This window comes from Protopterus annectens, chromosome 3.part0, assembly GCF_019279795.1.
Source record: "Protopterus annectens isolate FY-2018-M chromosome 3.part0, PAN1.0, whole genome shotgun sequence".
NCBI classification, from domain to species: Eukaryota; Metazoa; Chordata; order Ceratodontiformes; family Protopteridae; genus Protopterus; species Protopterus annectens.
The window spans coordinates 55,275,526-55,299,753 of record NC_056731.1 but is presented as its reverse complement, the minus strand read 5'-3'; the positions used below and the strand labels follow the sequence as shown (position 1 = coordinate 55,299,753).

Sequence of the window (24,228 nt, the reverse complement as noted above, 5' to 3'; positions counted from 1 at the left end):
GTATTAGACGAAAATAAAAAAAGAGAATGTAATACACTGTTTGATGGTTTTGGGTTTACGTTCATGCGTTTCATAATGGAATCAAATGACAGTAGAATTTGTAAACTGTTAGAGGAGTTAGAAGAATTAAATAATTGTATTACTACTGATTTACTGTTTAATGAATACGAGACGTTATATGAGTCTCAATATAATTGGGTGTCTGGGATGTTGAACAAGCAATTCGAACGAAAATGCAATAAACTCAAAAGGGACTTAGAGCAGTACAAGAAAGGTGAGGCTTATAGATGGGACAAGATGGACAACAACCATCACAATAACAACAACAAAATCAATAAATTTAAAACTAAAAAGATGCAGGTATCGGAACACCACAGATACAATACTAGGGGAAAGGGTGACGTAAAACCGGGGTATCCACACTATAATTATAGGAACAAAACCATTGACAACGATTTTTTATGGGGAGAGCAGGACTGGGACGAAAATGTGAGAAGCTATCAAGCTGCAAAGGGGGAGTTTCTGGACGGGCTGCCCTTCGCAAGCTCGCAACTGGTGTGGAAAAAGAAATATTAAGGATAAACGATGTGATTAGTTCTTTTGATAACTTTAATATTTATAATTATACTGATGAGGTAATTACAAAAGAACATTTCACATTGTTGTCAAAGGGGATGAAATTCATCCCACATGGCAAAATGAATCTAGTTGAAAATATTTTAGATATAAAAAAATACATCAGGAAACTTAACCTCAGTGTCAAGTTTGGTGGATCCAAGTTCGGTAATGACAAAGAATTCAGAACTAAAAGTTCTTACACTCCCCCCTTAAATTCTTTACTAGACACTTTTGAGAAACTTGTGGTAGGTGATGTATACAGGTATACTCAACGCAATGGACCTTATAACAACAATTTAGAATACAATGTTTCTAAGGATGAACATGCTGTGTTAAAAAGGTTGCAAGGGAATACCAACATCCGGATTATGAAACCGGATAAGGGGGGTGGGGTAGTGCTATACCCCTCCCAAAAATATATTAACAAGATGAACAGTATATTATTGAATTCAGGGAAATATGAGGTATCCTCATTAAATGAAGTAAATAGAGGATATAGTAAAGTGGACTCCCTGTTAAACGATCTCATATTAGAAGGGAGCATTGATGCCGACCTGGGCAAATACCTGAAAGTGGAACATCCTATTATTGGTACCATAGTGGGTATCCCTAAGGTCCACAAGGACTTGGTTGACCCGCCATTCAAACCAATAATTTCAGGGAGTTTTTCTAAAACATTTCCTTTTGGGAAAGTCGTGGATAAATGGTTAAAACCGAGCCTAGGAACCATCACCCATTTAGTCGTAGACTCCTGGGATTTTCTAGGTAGGTTGGTACCACACATATCCCAGGGAGCTGAATGGTTGGTCACCATTGATGTGGTTGACCTCTTCTCCAGTATACCCCATGAGGAGGGGATGAGACGTTTCCAGGATAGTATACAGGAGCTTGGTCAGGTAACCTGGGAGAGAACACTTCTAATTCTGGACTTCATGGAGGTAGTACTAACCCATAATTATATTTATTATGAGGGGGAGTACTTTAGACAATCCAAAGGGGTTGCGATGGGGGCAGCCTGCGCCCCCATATACGCAAACCTTGTTTTGTTTAACTGGGAAAAGGAATACATCTTAGGGTCCAAGTGGATGGACCACATAGGTTGCTACTATCGTTTTTTAGACGACATTTTTCTAGTATGGAAAGGGAGTAAGGGGGAGTTAGATGATTTTTTTAGTCACATCAACTCCTGCAGTGAGTATCTAAAATTTACCATCAACATGGACAAAAAAAGTATTTCTTACCTCGATGTATTGATCACACTCGATGAAGGTAATTTCAAGTCTAATATTTTCAGGAAACCCACTTTCAGTAATTCCTATTTACATTTCAACAGTAGTCATCCTTGGGCCCAGAAAAGAAACATAGTAAAGGGGCAGTTCATTCGAGCAGCAAGGATGACTTCTGATATTAGGGATCTGGAAATTGAATTAGGAAAAATAGGTGCATTTTTCCAAGAAAGGGGATACCCTGAAGGTATGATCAATGATTTAAGGACCTATGTTCGGCAACAGTGGGGCATTAGGTTCATACCTTTGTTGGGGGGGGGGGGGGACGACGACCAATCAATGCATCACAAAAATATACTCCCAAAAAGTACACTCCCAATAGTGGTACTGACATGACGAACAGATATGGGAAAGCCTGCATCATACAATATGGACCACATAGTAAGTACATCAAAAATATTATCCAGAAGAATTGGAAGGTATTTAGAGCAGACAAGAGGATTTGGGATATAGTGGGGAGTGAGCCCCATTTTGTGCACAGGAATGGTTTGAATTTGAAGTTCTTATTAGAGAAAAAACAGACCAGGTTGAATAACAGGAGGGGGACAACTAAATGTGGCACTTGTTTACAGTGCCAATATATAACGGTAGTGCAGGACTTAACCCTACAGAATTACAATAAATCTAAAATTCACTTTCAAAAGGGGAATTGTAGGTCCACAAACCTGATTTACTTAGCTGTGTGCACTCACTGTCCCTGCTTCTACGTAGGGAAAACTACCAGATGCTTACGTAATAGGATTTATGATCACCAATATAGCATCAAGAAGCAGGACGAGAACAATGCTTTATGGAAACATTTAAAACTCAGCAAGGAGTGTTCAAACTTTACATTTGGAATTCTAGAGATAGTTAGACCCAATGTAAGGGGTGGAGATGTTAAAAAAGCAGTGAGTGACAAGGAGGTAAGGTGGCAGGTCAAATTAAATGCCTCCATGTATCCTGGTATCAATGAGCATGTCTCCATAAAACCTGTTTTAGATAATTGTAAATAATTGTAAATAACTGTAAACAAGTGTTTAATCTACCAGCCACAGTGGTTGACATATTTTAACATATACAAATGCACTATGTTATTTAATTGAGATTATATCAATGGAAGGTTTTTATTATGCACTGGCATTTTTAGGCACTTGCACTTTAAATTTTTAATGGAGAAATTTTTAAATGGAGGAAGGACATGTGATGTATTTCTAATGTATTTAATGGACTAGTTGTTTTTTTAACAAGTGTTCTGAAGAAGTCCTTAGTGGATGAAAGCGCTTAACTACAAGTGTGTTATTCTGTTATTGGATTAAACTTTCTGTTATTCGAACTTTTGGTGTCGTGCTGGTGCATTTTACCACGTTCTGAGACAGGAGGCTGTGCTTACATTTTCAATTATTTGGTGGACTGTACTCAGTTGTTTCTGTGTGTTTATTTAACAGTGGTATTTTCTTACATTCCGTTTTCCCCTGGATCATCAATATTCTGTTTCTGTTGTCAAATGTTGGCCTTCCCTCCACAACCACATTGATCAATACCTATCAATGCTGTCAAACCTTTGTCATTCTTTTAGCCATTAAACACTTTATATTCATGGTTTAAAACTGAAATGGACCTATATGAAGCTGGATCAGATGGGTCTTTACCATCTTTAGGTATTACAGCTACCACAGCTTTTATTTCAGGATGCCTCCCCTCCTTTTAAAATACTGTTAAACAAAAACCTTCCAGACCTTTATCACTTTAATTCTTCCCATCTTCCAATCTTCTACTGGAATACCATCTAATCCTACACACTTTCCTTCAGATTGGTTATACATCACCATTTTTATCTCATTTCCTTCCATCTTAACTGTTAATCGATAAGCCTCATCTACTTCTAACTTTGGCATATTTAAATGTTCTCAATAAAATGCAAATGTGCATGTGAAATATAATTTCTGTCAAGTCTAGAGCCAGTTACTGTACCTTGGGAAATAATACATACATTATCTCCATGTTCCTATTGCTGAATTCACGTCTTTCATACCAAATATTTTCATAACTTTCTTCAGAAATCTACCCTCTTTTGTAATATTTTCCCTTCTATACCCACCAGATACATCATCATTGTTGCAAATCAAATGAAAGTCCCCACCTACAAGTAATATTCCCTGCTGAAAGTCTATTTGTCCCATTTTTAACCTCCAAAACAGCAGTTTTAGGTGAAATATAAATACATACTTGCCAGCATAATCCACATCCCTTACCAGTAGCCCCTTACTACTATCTTCTTCTTTTTCTTTCGGCTTTTCCCGGTTAGGGGTCGCCACAGCGGATCACCTGTCCGCTCATGATTGCCAGTAGAGGTTTTACGGTGTTGAGTTGCCAGCCCAGCGTCCAACCTTCCACGGAAGGCACATACACGCACGCACTCATGCCTAGGGCCAATTTATAGTGTCTAATCCACCTACAGCATGTCTTTGGGATGTGGGAGGAAACTGAAGCACCCAGAGGAAACCCACACAACCACAGGGAGGACATGCAGACGCTGCACAGAAGGCACCCCAGCCAAGGATTGAACTGGAGAACCTCTTGCTGTGAGTCGACAACGCTAACCACTGCACCACTGTGGCTGCCCTAGTAGCCCCTTACTACTATAAATCGGCTATTATCTTTTTTTCCTCTTCTATCCCTACTGGCACTCCTCTAGCAATTAACAGAAATACTCCTATTTTTCTTTGTCCCTGACATTGTGAAATCCTTCCTTATCAAATTCACATGCTCAGTTCTTTACAAATGGGTCTCCTGTAACTGTAAATTGCTATTTGCACTCTGCATTTCTTAATGTAATTAGGTGTGCTCTCCTTTTTGTGTATATCCATGAGACCATTCACATTCAAGATAATACAGAAAGTGTCTCATTATTGTACGAAGTCGTTATTCCCGCCTATTACATATGGCAGTTTTTTAAAAATGTCTATCTCCAGCTTTAGTGATACATGCACCCATTGTTTGGCAGGTTAATCTTTTATACTTTTTTTCTTATCAGCATTGGAACTTACAACTTTTTTTTTTTTTTTTTTTTAAATAAAAACTCAACACTCCCAGAACACCCTTCTAACCGGTTAACATAATGCAAACACACATAACTATGTACATCTACAATAGGAGGGATGACTCCAGCTACAGACACAGGCAAAAGAGGACTGGAAGGGAAGAGGTCAAGAATTTATTTGGGCTGCAGGCAAGAGATTGCCTTCCCTGTCATAGATAGAGCATAGGCAAAGAGAAAGAAATAGGGGGATCATAAGAGGAAGACCAGCAATGGTAGAGATTTTAGTAGAATCTAGATCAGGAGCTGCTGTTAAAGGAATAATTAGTATAGCATATAAAATATTGCATAATAATTATAGAAATCAATCACAGGTTAGAAAGGCTTGAGAAGAGATACTGGATAAGAAATTCACAAAGAAACAATTGGGAATATATATATAGATATATATATATATATATATATATATATATATAAGTAGAAACCAACCAAGCCAGAAATGTTGTAAATGTGGAGAAACCAAGCAACCCAAGCGAGCGTAGGTGTAAATAAATGGACACAAAGTTCGTAAAAAATTAAAGACACAGACCTTCGGTAATCCTGACTGCAAAGTAGTAAACCAAAATCTGGAAGATAGCAACCCTTCGGTTCCAACACTCAAGTAACGTAGATATGTAAAAAAGACTCAAAGTTCATTGAAGTTTGGCAACACAAACCTCCGATAATCCTAACAGGAAGGTGATAAATCCAAATATAAGTAGCAACAACCTTTCGGTTCCAACGCTCCCAACTGGAAAAGCGGTCAATCCAAGTTCAAAAAACAGCCACCATTCGGTTCGATTAAAAGACTTTATTACAAGGTTAGCGCTTTCACGGCCAGCAATGATAGCCGCTTCCTCAGACCAAAAACAAACAAACAACCCATAGCACATAAAGCGCCAAATTTAAAGTACTGACTGGCGTCTCATGCATAAAGCGTCAGTGCCTCATTAAAGCGGCAATAACATGTACTTCATATAACACATAAGAACCTAGAGTTAATGAATATTTATACCATCTTAAATAATGAATGCATTGAAGCATTATGGTCCCAATGCGTTATTACAAATTAAAAAACGATGTTAACTGAATACAAAATAGTTAATGGCATCAAAACTTGCTGTCTAAATGCTAGACGACATGCTTGTAACTAGTAAAACACATAAAAGTGCATGATAAATCCACCAACTACACAATGTGTGAATAATGGATGATATATAGTTAAAATTGTAAAAATTAAAATGAAAATTAAGATTAAAATTAAAACATTGTGTGGACTATGCAAAGATGGAAATAACATAATTCTTGCCACCTAAATGCTTATTATCAATGTGTACATTGGAGGGAACAATTCAAATTACTGTAATAAATATGTGATAAAAAACTGAGAAAATGATATGGTGTATAATAGAGTGAACTATCTGGAATGGCATGAACACTAAAACTAAAATGAAAGGACACTGGATGGACAGTAAACGCAAAAAAGGAAGTAACTAAGACTGGGCATCACAGAGGAAGCAGAACTAAAATGGATCTGCAGACTAGCTGCACACAGAACTAAAGGATTAAATGAAGTATTGTCCATCAAACCCCATTTAAAAGGCAGATCACTTAGGTAGGATGCTCCATTTCACTCTGGCCACATGGCACTTCGGCTTTTTGTTTGACTCAAAGTCCATTTCACATCCTTGTCAATTTTGGCTCTTTCCTCCTATATACATGGTTTCCTTGTCATTTTGCTCCCTTGATACACATTCACTAGTTCTGCACACATACATGGGGTACCTCCACGCAGTGTAGGACCCCAGTCTTAGTTACTTCCTTTTTTGCGTTTACTGTCCATCCAGTGTCCTTTCATTTTAGTTTTAGTGTTCATGCCATTCCAGGAAGTTCACTCTATTATACACCATATCATTTTCTCAGTTTTTTATCACATATTTATTACAGTAATTTGAATTGTTCCCTCCAATGTACACATTGATAATAAGCATTTAGGTGGCAAGAATTATGTTATTTCCATCTTTGCATAGTCCACACAATGTTTTAATTTTAATCTTAATTTTCATTTTAATTTTTACAATTTTAACTATATATCATCCATTATTCACACATTGTGTAGTTGGTGGATTTATCATGCACTTTGCGGTGTTTTACTAGTTACAAGCATGACGTCTAGCATTTAGACAGCAAGTTTTGATGCCATTAACTATTTTGTATTCAGTTAACATCGTTTTTTAATTTGTAATAACGCATTGGGACCATAATGCTTCAATGCATTCATTATTTAAGATGGTATAAATATTTATTAACTTTAGGTTCTTATGTGTTATATGAAGTACATGTTATTGCCGCTTTAATGAGGCACTGACGCTTTATGCATGAGACGCCAGTCAGTACTTTAAATTTGGCGCTTTATGTGCTATGGATTGTTTGTTTGTTTTTGGTCTGAGGAAGCGGCTATCATTGCTGGCCGTGAAAGCGCTAACCTTGTAATAAAGTCTTTTAATCGAACCGAATGGTGGCTGTTTTTTGAACTTGGATTGACCGCTTTTCCAGTTGGGAGCGTTGGAACCGAAAGGTTGTTGCTACTTATATTTGGATTTATCACCTTCCTGTTAGGATTATCGGAGGTTTGTGTTGCCAAACTTCAATGAACTTTGAGTCTTTTTTACATATCTACGTTACTTGAGTGTTGGAACCGAAGGGTTGCTATCTTCCAGATTTTGGTTTACTACTTTGCAGTCAGGATTACCGAAGGTCTGTGTCTTTAATTTTTTACGAACTTTGTGTCCATTTATTTACACCTACGCTCGCTTGGGTTGCTTGGTTTCTCCACATATATATATATATATATATATATATATATATATATATATATATATATATATACACACACACACACACATATACATACATACATACATACATGCACACACACTATATATATATATGCACATACATATATATATACACACATATACACACACACATATACATATACATATGTCTCCCAAATGTGCAAAAAAGACTAGAAGATTTAGGATATTTGCTTGGAAGTGTTTACATAGGTATTTTTATACCCCAAGTAGACTCCAAAGAATTCTTCCTCAGATAGACAGCAAATGTTGGAGGTGGATGGGGAACAAAGTGGCAACTGGGAACATATTTTCTAGGAGTGTAATAAGCTGGCACACTGCTCTGTTAGAGATACTGGGTGAGCAAATTAGTCTAAGGAAATTATTTTTTGAGGTATGATACAGAATCGGAATTGCCTATACATAGTAAGGCCTTGTTGATTCCAATTGTTGTGTCTTCCAAAGAAGCAGTTACAAGAAAATGGAACAAAATCTAAACCAACTTTACTAGAAATAGTGAATATAGTAACAGAGATAAAACAACTGGAATTGGGATCTTTAGAAAAGGGTAGGAGCAACGTACATAGGTAGAAATGGGAACTGTAGGAACAATACATGCAGAGGAGAAACGAGGTTTAAAAGAAGGCAGGATTTGAATGAGCTATGTAATGTTTGATTGACAATGACTGGCTAGATTATTAAGCAATGTATAATGTCTGCAACCACAATTATGTCAATAGGATTTGTTTTCATTTATATAAAATGTATGATTGTGTATGTCATACATGATAATTTACTCATAATAAAGATGTTTCTCGTTTAAAAAAGCATACAATATCACTGGCTGTTTTCTCACTGGGAAAGCGGAGGTTAAGCTGTTGATCAGTGTGCAGCCATCTTGAAGTCATTAGAATTTAGTACTGTTTAGCATAATCTGCTCCAATAAACCAGCCTTAGTAGTCTGTTCAAAAAATCACCCTTAACAGCCTTCTAACCCCAATATACCACCCTTTGTAGTTTCCCAATCAATGGACCAGACAGCATAAGTATGCAATTTCCTGATTTCTCATAGCCAGCTTGGTTTTTATGGGCATCTTCTGACAATGTAGCAATCGTCTCATGTTTATCGACAAATCACTTAATCCTTAAAGAAAAACACAGTATGCGAGAGGTGTATTTACAGAAGAGGCTAAGCTCTCCCATAAAAGCACATATCAGGTTCTCAAAACTGCACACACAGCACCCACCTCAGATAGCACATAAAACACACATAGTCTAACTTATGCTGAGGCACTTAAAAGCAATCTTCCTAAACAAAAAAGATTGCCTAGTCCACCCGCTGGCAAAGCTATGCCTCAGCAAGCCCAAAAGCACTCAGAAAAAAAACATCATGCATACAGTCACTCACAATGCAGCCCCAAACACTAAGCCCTTAAGGCAAGCAAACACAGTTCCCAGGACTCTAATCTTAGCAGACTCCCATATAAAACATAAAAGTGCCCATTAACCACTGGCTGTCTTTCTGGTGTCATTCTATGGGGATCCAAAATTTATCATCTTGGGAGGACATGGTTAACAGACCACATTGCTCTGCCAAGGACTTTGCCAAGGATGGTCTGCAGGTGTCTCCTCTAGGCTTTCAAAAACTGGCTAAAACTTTATCCACCCCCATAGTGCCTTTTTATGCAATGCCATATTGATAAGCCTACCAACATAGCAAAATCAACTCAACTGAACTTCAAGGTGTTCAATGCCAGGAGCCTATTAAAAAAATGCATTCTCTCTGAGACCTCCTCACATTTGAGAATATAGACATCTGTGCAGTTACCAAGACATGGTTTAAAGTGACAAAGAATCCTCTGGCACTGCAAGGTTTAAGTGCATTCCACACTTTGGACCAGCAGCTGCACAGACATGGGCTAAAGGTGGAGGTGTCTCAATATACATCATTAGCAAGCATACCTCTAGGTTGGTCAAGCACGATGATATGCTAGAGTTCCCCTACATGCAGATCACCATAGACAAAATCCTGTACTATATTACAAGCAGCTAAATTTCACCCTCCATTCCACAAAAATCTCACAATGCATACGTGGACCTACTAGAGATATTTACCATTCAAGCTAACACCTTACTCATGGGAGACTTTAATTACACCTCTACAGAATGGGAACCCTACTTTATTTCAAATCTACAGGCACAAAGATTCTGGACTTCATAAATACAAAAACCCTTAACCAAATCGTGAATACTCCACTAGAAGCCCCAACATACTAGACCTCGTATTCACAAATATTGGAGAATGTTGACACCCCCCACCCCCCTCCAAAGTCTCGTCCACTCTGGTAAGGTCCAACCATAAAGCTGTCACCTTTGAAATCAAAATCAACTCCATAAACCTAGTAAAATTAGGAACTATTCCAAGGCAAAGTACCTTTCATTAAGCAATAGTTTGTCAAATGCGCTTCAAACCCTGAGAACATAGCAGCCTATGATGAATTGCTCTCAGAAACTCTGTAAAACCGTGTCAATGGCTGCAAAGTAAGTCCAGAACCAATCCTAGAAACAAACCACCCTGTGACAATTATGGCAAAAAATTAGGAAGGGTAATTCCCATAAAGATAAAAAAACTCTCTCATCAAACTAAATGGCTATTTAGGTCAAACAAAGCCAATTTTGAGGTTAAGGTAGCTGAAGAAGGCCTTATGGTTATCTTTCACTTGGGAGGCTATATCAGAAACCTCAAGGGCAGCACACAGCAATGAACTGAACTGGTGGCTACTGGTTCCACATTGACAGAGCCTGGTGATATAGCAAACCTGCTAGAGGACTAACTCAGTTTCAATTTTACCCCCATTTGACCTCAACCATCCCCCAAGAAACACCCTCAAACATAACCCCTCCGTAATTAAGAAGCATGTACTGGCTGGGCTTGCTAAAACTAAGAACACAGCCTCAATGGGCCCTGATAACATCTCAGGATGCCTCCTAAACCTTCTATATGCAACTTATCAGGACCCATGGAGCTGCTATTTAACTTCAGTCTTAAAAGAGCCTTTGTGCCACAAGAATGGAGGACTGCGATGGTCATCCCCTTCAAAAGGGCAGACTTTCAACAGATTCTCGAAACTACAGACCCGTTAGTCTGCCTAGGCTTATTTGCAAAGCCATGGAAAGAATTATAATAGCAATTATCAACAAGGACATAGGAGACCTCCAGACACTGGATCCATCCCAATTTCTTTTGCTTTTTTTCAAAGGACGGTCATGCTTACTGAACCTGGTGGACTTCTCTGAAAAGGTTGCTAAGGCAATCAATGAAAACAGTGCATACTGCCTACTTAGATTTGGCTAAAGCATTTTAAACAAACTCACTTGGGCATTGTCAACAAATTTACAATGGAGTTTATGCCCATTTCTGTTAACACCCTAGACAGCCAGCTTGCTCATGGATGGAACCCAAGAGGTTAGGATCAGTGAGACCACCGCCTCAAAGATGACTGCCACCAGTGGAGTCTCTCAGGACTCTGTACTGGTCCCATTCCTTTTTGGCATTGACTTCTCATTGATCAAAGCCAATGTCAAAGGCCTTTGGCTGACCAAGCTCACAAATGATTAGAAACTGGGACCAGTCACTGAATCCCCACAGAATGAGAACACCCTTCAGAAATGTCCAACGCAGACAAATGTATGGCTTAAAGCTCATTTCCAAGAAATGCACTACAGCACGCACTGGGAAGTTGGCCACCATGGATAACTACATTATCGATAAAACACTCCTAAAAGTCGATTCACCAGTCATGGATCTGGGAACTCATAGGTTCATGGTTCACACAAGGTTACTAAGCCAACGGACCTAGAGCTCTTACAAGCCTAGCCATATTTATCCCGAGGTGCCCCAATTGTCATTGGTTAGTTAAGTGAAGTTCTCAGAGGTAAGGGTCTATGGTAGTTTACAACAAATTCCTCTGTCCAGGAGGGACATTGACGCCACCACAGGAGTGAATTTGCAGTCACCAATCCATTGATCTAGGCTGCATTTGAACAGGGTCAGGGAGGGCTCTGTTTCACGTGAATTGGAAGCTTGTTCAAGAGAAGTAGCAGTCTCTGGGAGATGCATCTATCTATCCAGCATAAACTGTTCATGTCAGAGGCTAGGTTAAGATCCCCGGAGTGAGTGACCCTCGTGCACTTTGATTTACAGATGTGTAACCCTTCCATCAGGGCCAGGTCAGAGACTGCCCTGTAAGCCATGCACAAGTCACCCCTTAGCAAGCTGTAGGAGACAGAATACAATGACAGGGCTTTCAGTCTTTCTTCATAAGACTTCTTTTGTGCACCCTGTAATTTCTTGGTGAGAAGCCTTTATGGTCTCTCCAATTGTTGCAACTGTCTAGTGAGGTACATGCAAAAGGGAGCATTACACTCAATTATTGGTCTGATGAGGGCCGAGTATAATGGAATTATAACATCCTTTGATCTAGATGCAATGTCTTTTCTTATAAGATGTGCCACATAGAAGGATTTCCTTTTTACTGTGGATATGTGATGGTCAAAGTTCAGACTGCTATCAACCCAAGTACCCAGATCACATACCACTGGGTCTACACTTGGGGGGTGCTGTCTATAATGTAATTAGCAGGGATGTCAGCTTTCTCAAAGGGAATAATAATGCATTTTTTTGCATTTAGCTTTAATCTGTGGCTTTGGCACCAGCCTTTTGTCTGTGTTAACCCTGCTCACAGTATATTAACATCATTGGGGGACTCTATGATTGCCCCCAATTTGCAATCATCAGCAAACTTGGTCAGCCACAGGCAGTCCAAGTTTGTCCCGACGTCTTAGAAATAAATTCCAAACAGAATGGGGCCCAGTACAGAACCCTGATGTATGCCACTGGTGACTGGTCTTTTGCTAGAGGTGGTCACCCACTTTGACAGTATGTGTCCTGTTGATGAGCCACTTGGCTACCCATCTGGTAATGTAGGGACTAATTCCCAAATGGAAGAGTTCTCTATAATACCCGAGTGGGGGGTTGTGTCAAATGCCTTGACTAGGTCAAGATAAGCAGTATGCACTGTCTTGCCCTCATCCAGGGCCTTGGGAACTTTCTCAAAGAAATCAACCATGTTTTACAGGCATTATCTACATTTAATGAATTTGAACCAAGTTGGGTCCAGAGTTTGGAGATTACCTATGTCCTTGTTAATAAGGTCCATAATAATTCTCTCCATGGCCTTGCAGATGAGGCTAGTCAAGCTTATAGGCCTATAATTCCCATGGTTGATTGATGGTCCCCCTTTGTGCAGAGGCATTCTTGCTGCAGTCTTCCATTCCGCCAGAACATAGCCAGTTTGCAGGCTGTGGTTAAACAGGGATCCAAGTGAGTCTGCCAGGTCATGTCTGAAGTTGTTTAAAAGGCAGTCTTGGATGTTGTCTGGTCCCACTGATGCTGTGGTTTTTGGCCTTGGAGAGTGTAAAGATGACCTGCTCTCTTTAGATAATAGGCTGAGGAATGGTGGCAGGTATACTTATGACTGGATGGGACAGGGATGAAGTTTGCTCCAAATCTATCAGCTAGCAGATTGGCTACTACATCCGGTTAAGTATGGCTGGTGCCATCTGAAAACGGATTTCGGACGTAGTTAAAGAACGTCTTGACTATTTTTACTTCACAATTAGCTTTGGAGAACTTGAGAAGATCTCTAATTTGTTTGTTCAAGCTAGAGAGGGATTCCTTCCTCTGCTGAGTCAGTTCCCTTTTGTTCTTGGACATTAGTTTCTTACTCTTCTTGAACAGCCTGTTTATACTACGGGGTCCAGAAGGGTGGCTTGTTTTTTTGACAAGACCTGGTTTTAATCCCGTAAGGTACAGATGATTCTATACAACTGCTTAAGTGGTTATACAGGACACTGGTGCACACGTCTGCAGAGCAGTCTGTATTATCTGCATTCAAGGGGCTTTGAAACTTCTTATACTATCACTTAGTTGGAAGTAATTTGTCTGAAAAATTCTTGAGCTTGATGGGGCTATCTGGTCTTATAATTACATTGACTGAGACTGATTTATGATCTGATCTTACCAGGAAGGACATCACACCGGGGGGGGGGGGTGCAATGCTCTCCCATGTTAGTGAATACTATGTCCAGGACATTTGAGCCTCTTGTGGGTATGCTGACTAGCTATTCCGACTATTTGCACTGAAAAAGTCCAAGAACCACTGAGCCAGCATATTTGTGGATGTGTGCATTTCCCAGTTGATGGTAGGATAATTAAAATCATCCATGTGTAAGGTGTCGGGCTGCATGACAAGTGACTCCAGTAAGTCCAGCTATGAGGTATGCTTTTTCTGTTTCATGGTGGGGGACGTATAGCTAGCTATGATGTGGTAGAGGGGGTTTTGCCTATAGTTAATTGGACACGGAATAGCTCAACAAAGTCATACTGTTTAACCAGTCTCAAGGTGTACTTATCCTTGATGAAGATGGATACACCTCCTCCTTTGGTTCTTTCTTGTTCACTTTGTGGTCTGAACATATGGAAGTCATTGTAGCCCTGCATGGTCAGGGTGCTCTCTGTGCCTTTGAACCATGTCTTGGTGACTGCACAGACATCAGTATCTCCCAAAGTAAGGATTGCTTCCAAAAAGTGCAGTTTCTTCTTTAGACACCTAGCATTAAATAGCAGTACCTTGAGTTTATCTAGAGAGGGTTTTGTTATGTTAGGAGGTCTGTTATTTTGCCAAAGCCTGAAAAAAAGCACAACAGGGGCAGCTAATGCCTTTGCTAGTATCCGAAAGCCTAGAGGAGTCAGGTGTAGACCATCTCTGGAAAAGCAGTGTGGTCTGTCGACCATGTCTTCCCAAGCTGACAGACAGTGGCTCCCCTTGGACGGACACCAAAAGCTAAGTCAATTGTTAAAGTCAACCATTTATTATTTGTACAGTGACATCATCCTTGGATACCTGCCTGTGACACAATCTGAAAGCTCAGTCATGTCTCTCTTCATATAGTCTAGTGAGGCATGTCTCAAGTCAACCATGCCCAGATGGACTATGACAGAGTCATGCCGGTATTTATAGTTGAGTGACTTGAGTGCTTTCCCGAACCTGAAAAGAGGTTTCTGTTTTGGAGGCCTCTGACCTTTTAATAAGCGAGTACCTCCGGACATGTGGGTTTATGCGTTGTATCCTTATTTAATGTGGGAAGTGTGCGTGTGTGCTGACAACCTGTTTGGCATTCAATTTGTCCTTATGTGAGAGTCTTGCCTCCAATATCATAGTGCAACTACATCTCACAAAGTATTTGATTGTTTCAGGAGTAAGTGGTTGTCAGTATCTATGAGGCAATTGCTACATTGTCTCAGGATGCCCATGTCTATCAGGCTGGCCAGAGAGATGATGGAAAACTGCCCATCCAATAGAACAGGCTCTTACTCTATGTTTTGTTAGGGAAGGGGATGGATTAACTTGACAGGACTTGTAGCAGTGAGACTAGAAGAGGGACCTATACTTTATGTAGGCCAAGGATGATCAATAAGGCAACACTGTTCAGTGAGCAACTGAGTTGCTCCTAGAGCAGCAGCAAACCTTGGAAGGGTTTTACTACAGCTGTTTAGGGAAAAACTGAGCTTCTAGAGTTTAGCATCTATACAGAGCACTGCTATCTGCCATTGTGAGAAGAGAATCACTGCACAAATGCAAGGCTTAAATATGAGCAATGAGAAACACGTTTTAAGCTAACTATCAGTCAGGAAAGCACACAATAAGCCTTCCATTATCAACCCCCAACTCAGAAGTTAGACCAGTACAGTTCTGCCACAAGGGTGCAGAACACCTTCTTAATGTAGAATAGCTAGTCTGGAACCCAAAGGGTAACAAAGACTACACAAACTACCTACAACAGTCCTACAACTAACAGATACAATGCAATACAATACAATACAATACAATTAACTACTTAAAGCAGCAGCAGACAGTACATTTTTAACTGCTCAAGTTCAGTCACAGTATATAAAGGAAGTACAAAAAATACTTAGATCCCTTTTGTGTGCTTCCAGCTCAAACAGACAAGGTAAACACCTACTGCCACTAGATTAATAATCCATGTCCTCTTAATGTAAAAGCACAGTAAAGGAATATCCAGAGGAAAATGCTATCAAAAACAACCTTAAAAGATATGAAATGCTACCAGAAACAAATGTAAAGATATGGATACAACAGTGTACGTTAAATAGCTTATAAACGTATGATTATACAATAAAAGTGCTTTGCTTTGTGTGAAAGAGCCAAGAGCCACACAACTGTACAGAATTTATAAAGGCACTAAAAACATGATCAGCTGATTAACAAGCCCCCCAGTTAATAAAACTACACACAGAAATTGCACGTGTTTATCCAACCTAAACAGACCAGGATATCTCCCAGTGCACTAGATGGAAAATCCACTGACCTCTTGATGTAAAAACATGTGCTTGCTAGAGTGTAAAAATACACTACTTTATCCAACAGCTAGCTAGATATTGAATTCAGAGCAAGTAAATCAGTAGAACAGATGAGGCAAAATGAACTTTTTTCAATATAAGCACAAGGAAAAGCAAATAAATAATTCAAGATAACAGCAGTGTAGAAAGGAAGAAGCTCATTAAGCTTAATTTACAGTAGGGGTTGACAGCTTAAAATTATCAAGCTTAAAAAACAGATCAACAAAGGGGAGGAAGGGAGGAAAAACAAGCAGTGCTTTATTTTATGCAAGCCTGAAATCCTTCTTTAGAAAACACAAAGGCCCAGAAATTCACTGTGCAAGTACCACTCAAGAGACAATTTAACCAATGAAAAAACATGTGGAATGTGCAACCTAGATAATTTAAGTTTCTACCTCTCACACAGACCAACAACACCAGTCCAAGCAGATTTCTTAAAACAGAAAACAATGTAGACATGTTAGACCTAACCTTCGACCAACATGTCCTAGGTAGCAAGAAAATATTTCTGGGTTGCTCAACTTATAAATAAGAGCATGGCATCTATGTCCAGAAAGGTCATTGCAATACTGCACTCGGCCCTCATCAGATCAGTCATAAGAGTATAATGCCCCCTTCAATATGTACCTGACCAGACATGTGCAGCAACTGGAACATCCGTGAAGGTTGCCTACAAAAAGAATACACTGAGTAAACACAATCCCCTGCACTGACTGCCTTAAAGCCCGGTCTCTTTTTTCAGTATCATACAGACTTCTGATAGGTGATCTTTGCCTAATACACAAGGCATCCCTGTAGCCTGTTTTGATGAACCTTTTGCACATCCATGAAACAAACAGCATCAGCATTACTAGATCAAGAGACCTAAATTTTGCTTGTCATAAATAGGACATGTTGCTGAAACAGATACATTTCTCAGACAATTCCTGTTCTCTGGAACAGGCCCTGTATCCACATGAAGCAGAGCTCCTCACTAACCCTTTTTAAGTGCAACTTGAACCAATGTACGGGTAATCAGAAATTCACCCCTGGTCTGGTGCTTATGTCTCTGATGGACACAGGCAGTCAGTAAATCATCCCCCCATATAAATCAACTTTGTGGGTCACATTTACATGGCTAAGGTTATAATGGCCCTAGTGGTCATTCGCCTAGTATACACCCATGAACCTATGGGTTTACAATACCTACATAACTTACACTATTTCTCATTGTAATGTAGTAAATGTAACATGCTTCAGATTAATTTTCCATCTCTTGTCAAGTCTCCACTGCAACTGCTGTCATCAGAGAAAAGTAGAATATTTTCCTTCCTTGCACTCTGCCAGGACACTTACAAACACAATGAAAATTAACATCTCCATTAATAAGCCTGTTGTACCTCATTAGTTATGGTCTTTCATCCAGGGGAATTCCATTTGATATAACTATATTGCACCTATGCAACCTACCACCCTAGAATCCACTCCAAGCCTGTCTAATTTGTTCTCTACCCTTTACTGGACACTGTGTCAAATGCCTTGTTACCTAACATCTGGTTACTTTATCAACCAGATCAGATTTGTTTAACATTACCGTCATTATGTCCTGCAACATAAAAGCTTCAGGATTTTTTTACATTCCTTCTTCCAACAGATACCACAAGTTTTCTAACAACGGACATCAAATTAGGACATTAGCAGTTTCCATGCTTAACTTTGCATGCAGGCTTATGAAGGGTAGCCCTCTTCAGTTATCAGGAACTTTATCTTCCTCACATGATTTACTACAGAAAGTTTAGCTAGTGAGGTCATCAGTTCTTTAATGATTTCAGGGACTACCCCACCAGACATCACTGAGACATATGTTGTTTGAAGAAATCATACCATTTAAACCACTAGAGCAAAAGTCCAGTTCAAAGACAAATAAACAAAAATATGGTATGTAACAACATGGCGTACCCTTATCAATCTTGCAGGGACAGACCCTCTGCACCCCCACTTTATAACAACATTTTCCACTACATCACCTCAAGAGGAAAATATGGGGACATAAAAGACACCATGATTTGATCCATATGACCTGACAAATCCTATCTTGGTGAACTTGACCTTGATAAATTGCAGAAATCCAACTCACTGCCTTGTGATCTTGTCATTATTTTGAGTGTCTACATTTTGAACTGTTGGTATTCGGATATATTATATATATTCTTTTTGAACTATATATTACATATATATTTTTCCTCCCCCTTCAAAACCACCAAACTTGAGAACTACAGTGTTTTTCTTTATACTTGTATCGGATTTGAAAATCAGCTTCACATATAAAACGCATTAATCTCAGCACCTGGATTTCCATCTGTGACACTGAACACTTGTATACAGGGAGCACAATACACTCGGGACAGATGCCTGTCAAAGAATCCCAAGAGCACTGACACTCGGGACAGATGCCTGTCAAAGAATCCCAAGAGCACTGACACGCGGGACAGATGCCTGTCAAAGAATCCCAAGAGCACTGACACTCGGGACAGATGCCTGTCAAAGAATCCCAAGAGCACTGACAGAAGACTGCTTCTCTTCATCAGGAGAATGATGAAGAAACATTTTCTATCGACAGGACTAGATACTCAGCAGGCACCTAGCATCTCAAGAGAAATGCAATGCAAAACTAGTGTAGGAAGGGCACATCGTAATCTGTTATGTGTGTTCTACTTTCTAAAACAGGTAGATGTTAAAACTACAGTGAAATAGGCAGGCATGATGCTCTCACATACTCTCCTGTGTCTTACATCCCACAAGTGCTCTGAAGTACACAATACCTAGCTATCACATTCCCCATATCTTGTGGGGGAGGGGACAGGCTAGCCCTACCTCTGTATGGAAACCATAAGGCAGAACCGTGAGAGACAAAAGGAGTAGATTAGAGCACAGAAGTCCATCATCTGACACTCCAAAAACAGAAGCACTTAAAAAAATTAAGTGCAGACACCACGTTGTTATGTCTAGACTATTTATAAAGGCACAATGGTAACCAAAATTGTTTCCTTGGTTGAAGTTGAAGAAAAACTTCCAGCTGTTCTCAGTCTCATATTGCCTACTAAGAGGCAATCTCTGCTTGACTTACAAAGCCATGTCTGACCCAGCTCTGTTACAAATGCTACATCAAAAGAAATCCCAATCCCTCCGCACCATACGTTCCAGAGACCTCAACCTCATTACCACAATCAACAAAACATGCCGGAGGGACAGGTGTATAACCTAGAGACTGCCTATGCTCTGGAATAGATTTCCCATACATGTTAAGCAGAGCACCTCACTGGCCCTATTGATGAGTGGATGGATAATAGAAAGTTCACCCCGGGGATCACTCCAGTGGCTCTATTTGATAGAGGCACTCGGAACAAACGTCGGGCGGCACGATGCCAGGGCACTTCTACGGGGTAGGCTTGTAAAGGCTCCAGGGCCATTAGCCTAATACACACTTATGAACCTATGAATTTTATCAACTGCTACTCAGGTACAAACAATGTGGTCACTAAATTATGACTCCGAAGTCAATGGTCTGTAACTAGTTAAATGGAAGTTACTAGGATTACCTATTCAATCTATTTTTATATTGTTTCGTTAAGCCCAATGCATCATGTAACATACCTGTTTTATACCAGCGAGTGAAATATCGATCAATTAATGAGGGCACTTCAACAGGATTCTCTGCCTCTTCTGTCATTCTAATCTTGCAGGAAATGTTAAATCAGTATTGTGAGTCACACATCAAAGCCTGCACGTAAGGATAAAAGAAAAATGTAATCAAAATCTGCAGGGTAAGGACTTGGGAAAAACAGCAATTAAGCTTAGTTAGTAGACATATCAAACATACAAGTATTTTTAGTTCAAAACATTAGAGAGATGCACAGAATCATCAGGAGAAAAAAGACACTCCCTGGGAAGGCCCAAAGCCTAAAATGCAAGCACAGTTGATAGCAATCATCTTCCAAACACCAAGACAAAAAGTGTCCTATATAAGCAGAGTGGACGCAACATAGGAAAATAATGATACAAACATAAACAGCAATTCTACTGCAACAGCAATGTTCTTTCAGAAATCAGTCTATTGAGGATGAACATTCACAGGCTTTAGAGATCTTGTCTGTAAACTTTCTATTTGAATTCAACTGGACGGTGCAGTGGTGCAGCGGTAGCATTGTTGCCTCACAGCAAGAGGTTCTCTGGTTCGATTCTCAGCTGGGGTGCCTTCTGTGTGGAGTCTGCATGTCCTCCCTGCATTTGTGTGGGTCTCCTTCGGGTGCTCCGGTTTCCTCCCACATCACAAAGACATGCATCTGGAGCATTTCTCCCCGGACCTCTGCTGAAAATTGGCTTTGTTCCAAGTCGGACTTTTCCAGTTAACAAATGTTAAATAAATAAATAAAATAAAAATCTTGTATGAAGAAGCAAAGTTTTGACTTAAAATATGCCTTAAAATTATTTTCTCCAACATTTGGAAAATTTTAACTGCAAGTTGCTAACAAAAATTAATTTGAAAGCTGTTTATATACAACAGGAATTGGGGCCACTGTTGCATGCCATTTATGTCCCTATGTTTGAGAAGTGCAAATGTGTTAATATTCCGGGCATTAAATCAAGTATGTTCAGGTGATTTAACTCTCCAACAAGGGTGCATAGCGACTCCCTTCTATTTCTGGTTTTCATGGAAAGGACATCGGTGCAGCCATGGATCCATGTTGTTTGTAGATGATGCTGTTCTCTTAACCTCAAGTGGCTGATCTCCAGAGTGCACTAGTGCAATTCATTACCAAATGTGAACAGATTGCCATTAAGATCAGCACTTCCAGATCAGACAGCATAGTTCTTCTTAGAAAAAAATAGTGGATTGTTCTCCGCTAGTGAGGGGGTAATATACCTCAGGCGGAGGACTAAGTTCCTCTTGAACTTGTTTACAAATGAAACTAAAAGGACAGTAGACAGACCAGCATATGGACACAATGGCAACAATACTTTACGTGCTATATTAGACTGTGGTGGTGAAGCCAGAACAAAGTAAAAAGACGAAGCACTCCATCTACTGTTCACACCATGCCTACAGCCCACGCCTATGATCATGAGCTTTAGGTAGTGACTAAAAGGAAGATATTGTAGATGCAAGTGGCAGTAATGAGCTTGTCTTGTAAGGTGGGGGTTCACTATACAAGCCAGAATGAGAAGAATGGCAGTCTAGTAGCAGCTCGAAGTGCAGTAGTCAGTGTTCCTTTGTGATGAGAACAGTCAGCCGAGGTGGTTTGCGCACATTGTGAGGATGATCCAAGCATCTCCAATAGTAGGCCACCCTAGCATAGGTCAGGGACATGAGAGGGATTACAGCCAGCACCTACCACGAGAAAGCCATGGGATTCTACAAGATGAGATGAAGACTGATGCTGGGGCTAGGGAAGTCTGGTCTACCCTGCTTGGCATGCTACCACTGTGATCCTCATCAGAACAGGTAGCTTAGAAAATAATTAGATAAGTAAGCAAAAATGTTTAACAGTGTGGGCATTACATGGAAGTAACAGACTATCCATGGTTGTTGTGAGACATGATGCCTCAGGTAAAGAGCCTCCCCAACCCTGTAAGGTCTGGTCCTTCACTATAATAACCATCCTATAAGGACATTATTTCCAAAAATGGCCTGAGTTGTTTACTTTTGTTAATTATATTTTGTTTTGTCTTGTGTAGGTTATTGCATGCTTGTATCCTTGTTTCCTTATGTAGGAAAAATACAGTCCTTTTTATTTCGTAACAGTAGTATACATTATATAATAACTGAATGTTGACTTGATATAATGTAAAACCCTATCTTAATATTTATTTTATAAGTGCCTGCAGGATACGAGACTCCAGCTACTTATGAAGACTTTTTACAAATGTACTTTTGTTTAGTTGGACGGATGAACATGACAACTAGGGTTTTTTTTTTTTCTGTAACCAAGCTGGGTTATCACTTATTTTGTCTTTCAGTTGGGTCTATATTAGATCATTGAACGCTTAGGTAAACAAATGGTTCGACCCCATGTAAGCGAAAGCTTACAAAACCGAACTGTTAGAACAGCGTTTTTTTTCCAAGGAAAAAGAAATCACTGTTCCAACGGAAAAAAAAAAAGCACACTAAAACATGAGATTAAGTGGGGGGGCTGTGCCCCCACACACCCCATACTTACATATACCAACTCCGAGACCGCACTATAGTGCCGAAAACAGCAAAGTACCGAAGCGGCCAAGCGAATTCTTCCCAGGGAAAGAATTCACTTACATGCCGCTTCGATATTTTGCAGTTTTGGTTTTGTCAGTTCGACCAAGACGCATTCGAAAATATGAGTCTTCGGTCTGCTGATAGGAAACCTTTCAGTCTTATCAGAGTAGGTGGATTCACTGGTTTAGCTGACATGATGGAGCTGGTGTTTGCTGCTAGGGAAGGAAGAAGTTGGCAGAATGTCATTGTCATGGCAGCTGTGACCATCACTGCACCACTTACTGCTGTAGCATGACTCTGAGAAAGAGAGTTACTGCAGGCACAGTATATCTGGGTAAGGCATGTACAGGGACAAAACAGGACACATACCGTCATGGATTGTTTTACCAAGGCAATTTTGAAGGACAAGGCCATGGCTTAAAGCTGAAATAACTACATTTAAGCCACTTGCATTTCTAATGTGCTATCCAGGCAAGCTTTCTGTTGTGATTTCATGTTTATAGGACAACATGAGAGAAGTTTCTGATTAAGTAACTTGCTCAGGGTCTTTCCCAGAATAGGGGAATCAAGCTTACGGAATATGCTGGAATACAGGATGAAATCTATCAACTTATAATCTTAACCATTTCTGCTGTACTGATAACTGTACAGTGCTTGATTTTAACATTTTATTTGCTGCGAATGAAGTTGTACAAGGTGGACAGGTTGTGCGAGTACGGTTATGTTTAATGTTACTGAAAGAATTAAGGCTGCTGGCAGGTCACTGCATACAGCTAGACCATATTTACCCTAAAAGATAATGAAACAATTTCACATGATGGGGAGTATTTGACAGTAAAAGTGTTACAACAGACTTGACCTGTTATATTAGTTTTTTTTTTTGTTTGTTTTGCACAAATTTGTCTGTGTATAAGATAGGTGTGCAATGGTTCTGTAATAATGGCTATTACACTGAGAAGCTATACTGTCATTTGTTTATGTGACTGTGTTCTATAGTGGCAGTGACTGCACTGGTAGGAAAAAAGATGCTATATAGTGTGGTATTAATAGTTCTGTGTAAGATTTGCTTGTGTTGGAACATTTTAAATACTAGCTTCATACATTCTTAACAGACTAACATTTTGCTTTGATCCCTCAATCACCTTATAACAGTTATGAGGCACATTTTCTAAATTCTGTAATTCACTGTATAGAAATCTTACAGTTGGAAGAGAGTGAAAAAAATGTATATTTTCTAAAAATTGATTTGAATTTGACAAGGCAATACATGTCAGGCTGTTAACATAAGTCTAATGAATAAAGCGTTCCAACACAGGAGTACCTTACACTAGAATATTACTATCACAGTACTGCCATACTAATATTAAATAATATACCCCGAGGTAAAAGGTTTCCATAAAGTAGTTGTCACCTCTTAAAGGGACATGCAATATCTTGCATGTCATTTCAAAACAAAACAAATATCATATAGTATCAAAATTCATTTAAGATGTAATACACATTAATGACAAAGAATAAAAAGGATGATCTTCTCACAAGAAAACACAAGCAAACATATAAAATCTACACAAGAGACAACTAAACAAGGTCAACAAAAGTATGCAGGCAAACCAGTATCTGAGCAGAATAATACCCTTCAGGGTGGGCATTATGGGGAAATAATGGACTTGCTAAGGATGAGACACCCTCTACCTGCAGTT

At 39.5% G+C, this 24,228-nt stretch overlaps 1 protein-coding gene across 4 annotated transcripts in view; it reads right to left on the bottom strand.

The window, feature by feature from the left end:
* The window catches only part of ABITRAM (actin binding transcription modulator), a 355,528-nt gene that overhangs the window by 287,603 nt on the left and 43,697 nt on the right, over positions 1-24,228 (bottom strand). For all 4 annotated transcript variants that reach the window (XM_044064580.1, XM_044064583.1, XM_044064581.1 and 1 more), the window contains exon 3: positions 19,933-20,059. In XM_044064580.1, coding sequence (XP_043920515.1) covers positions 19,933-20,008 — 76 coding nt within the window. In that variant the 5' untranslated portion in view covers positions 20,009-20,059. The remainder of the gene's footprint in view (positions 1-19,932; positions 20,060-24,228) is intronic.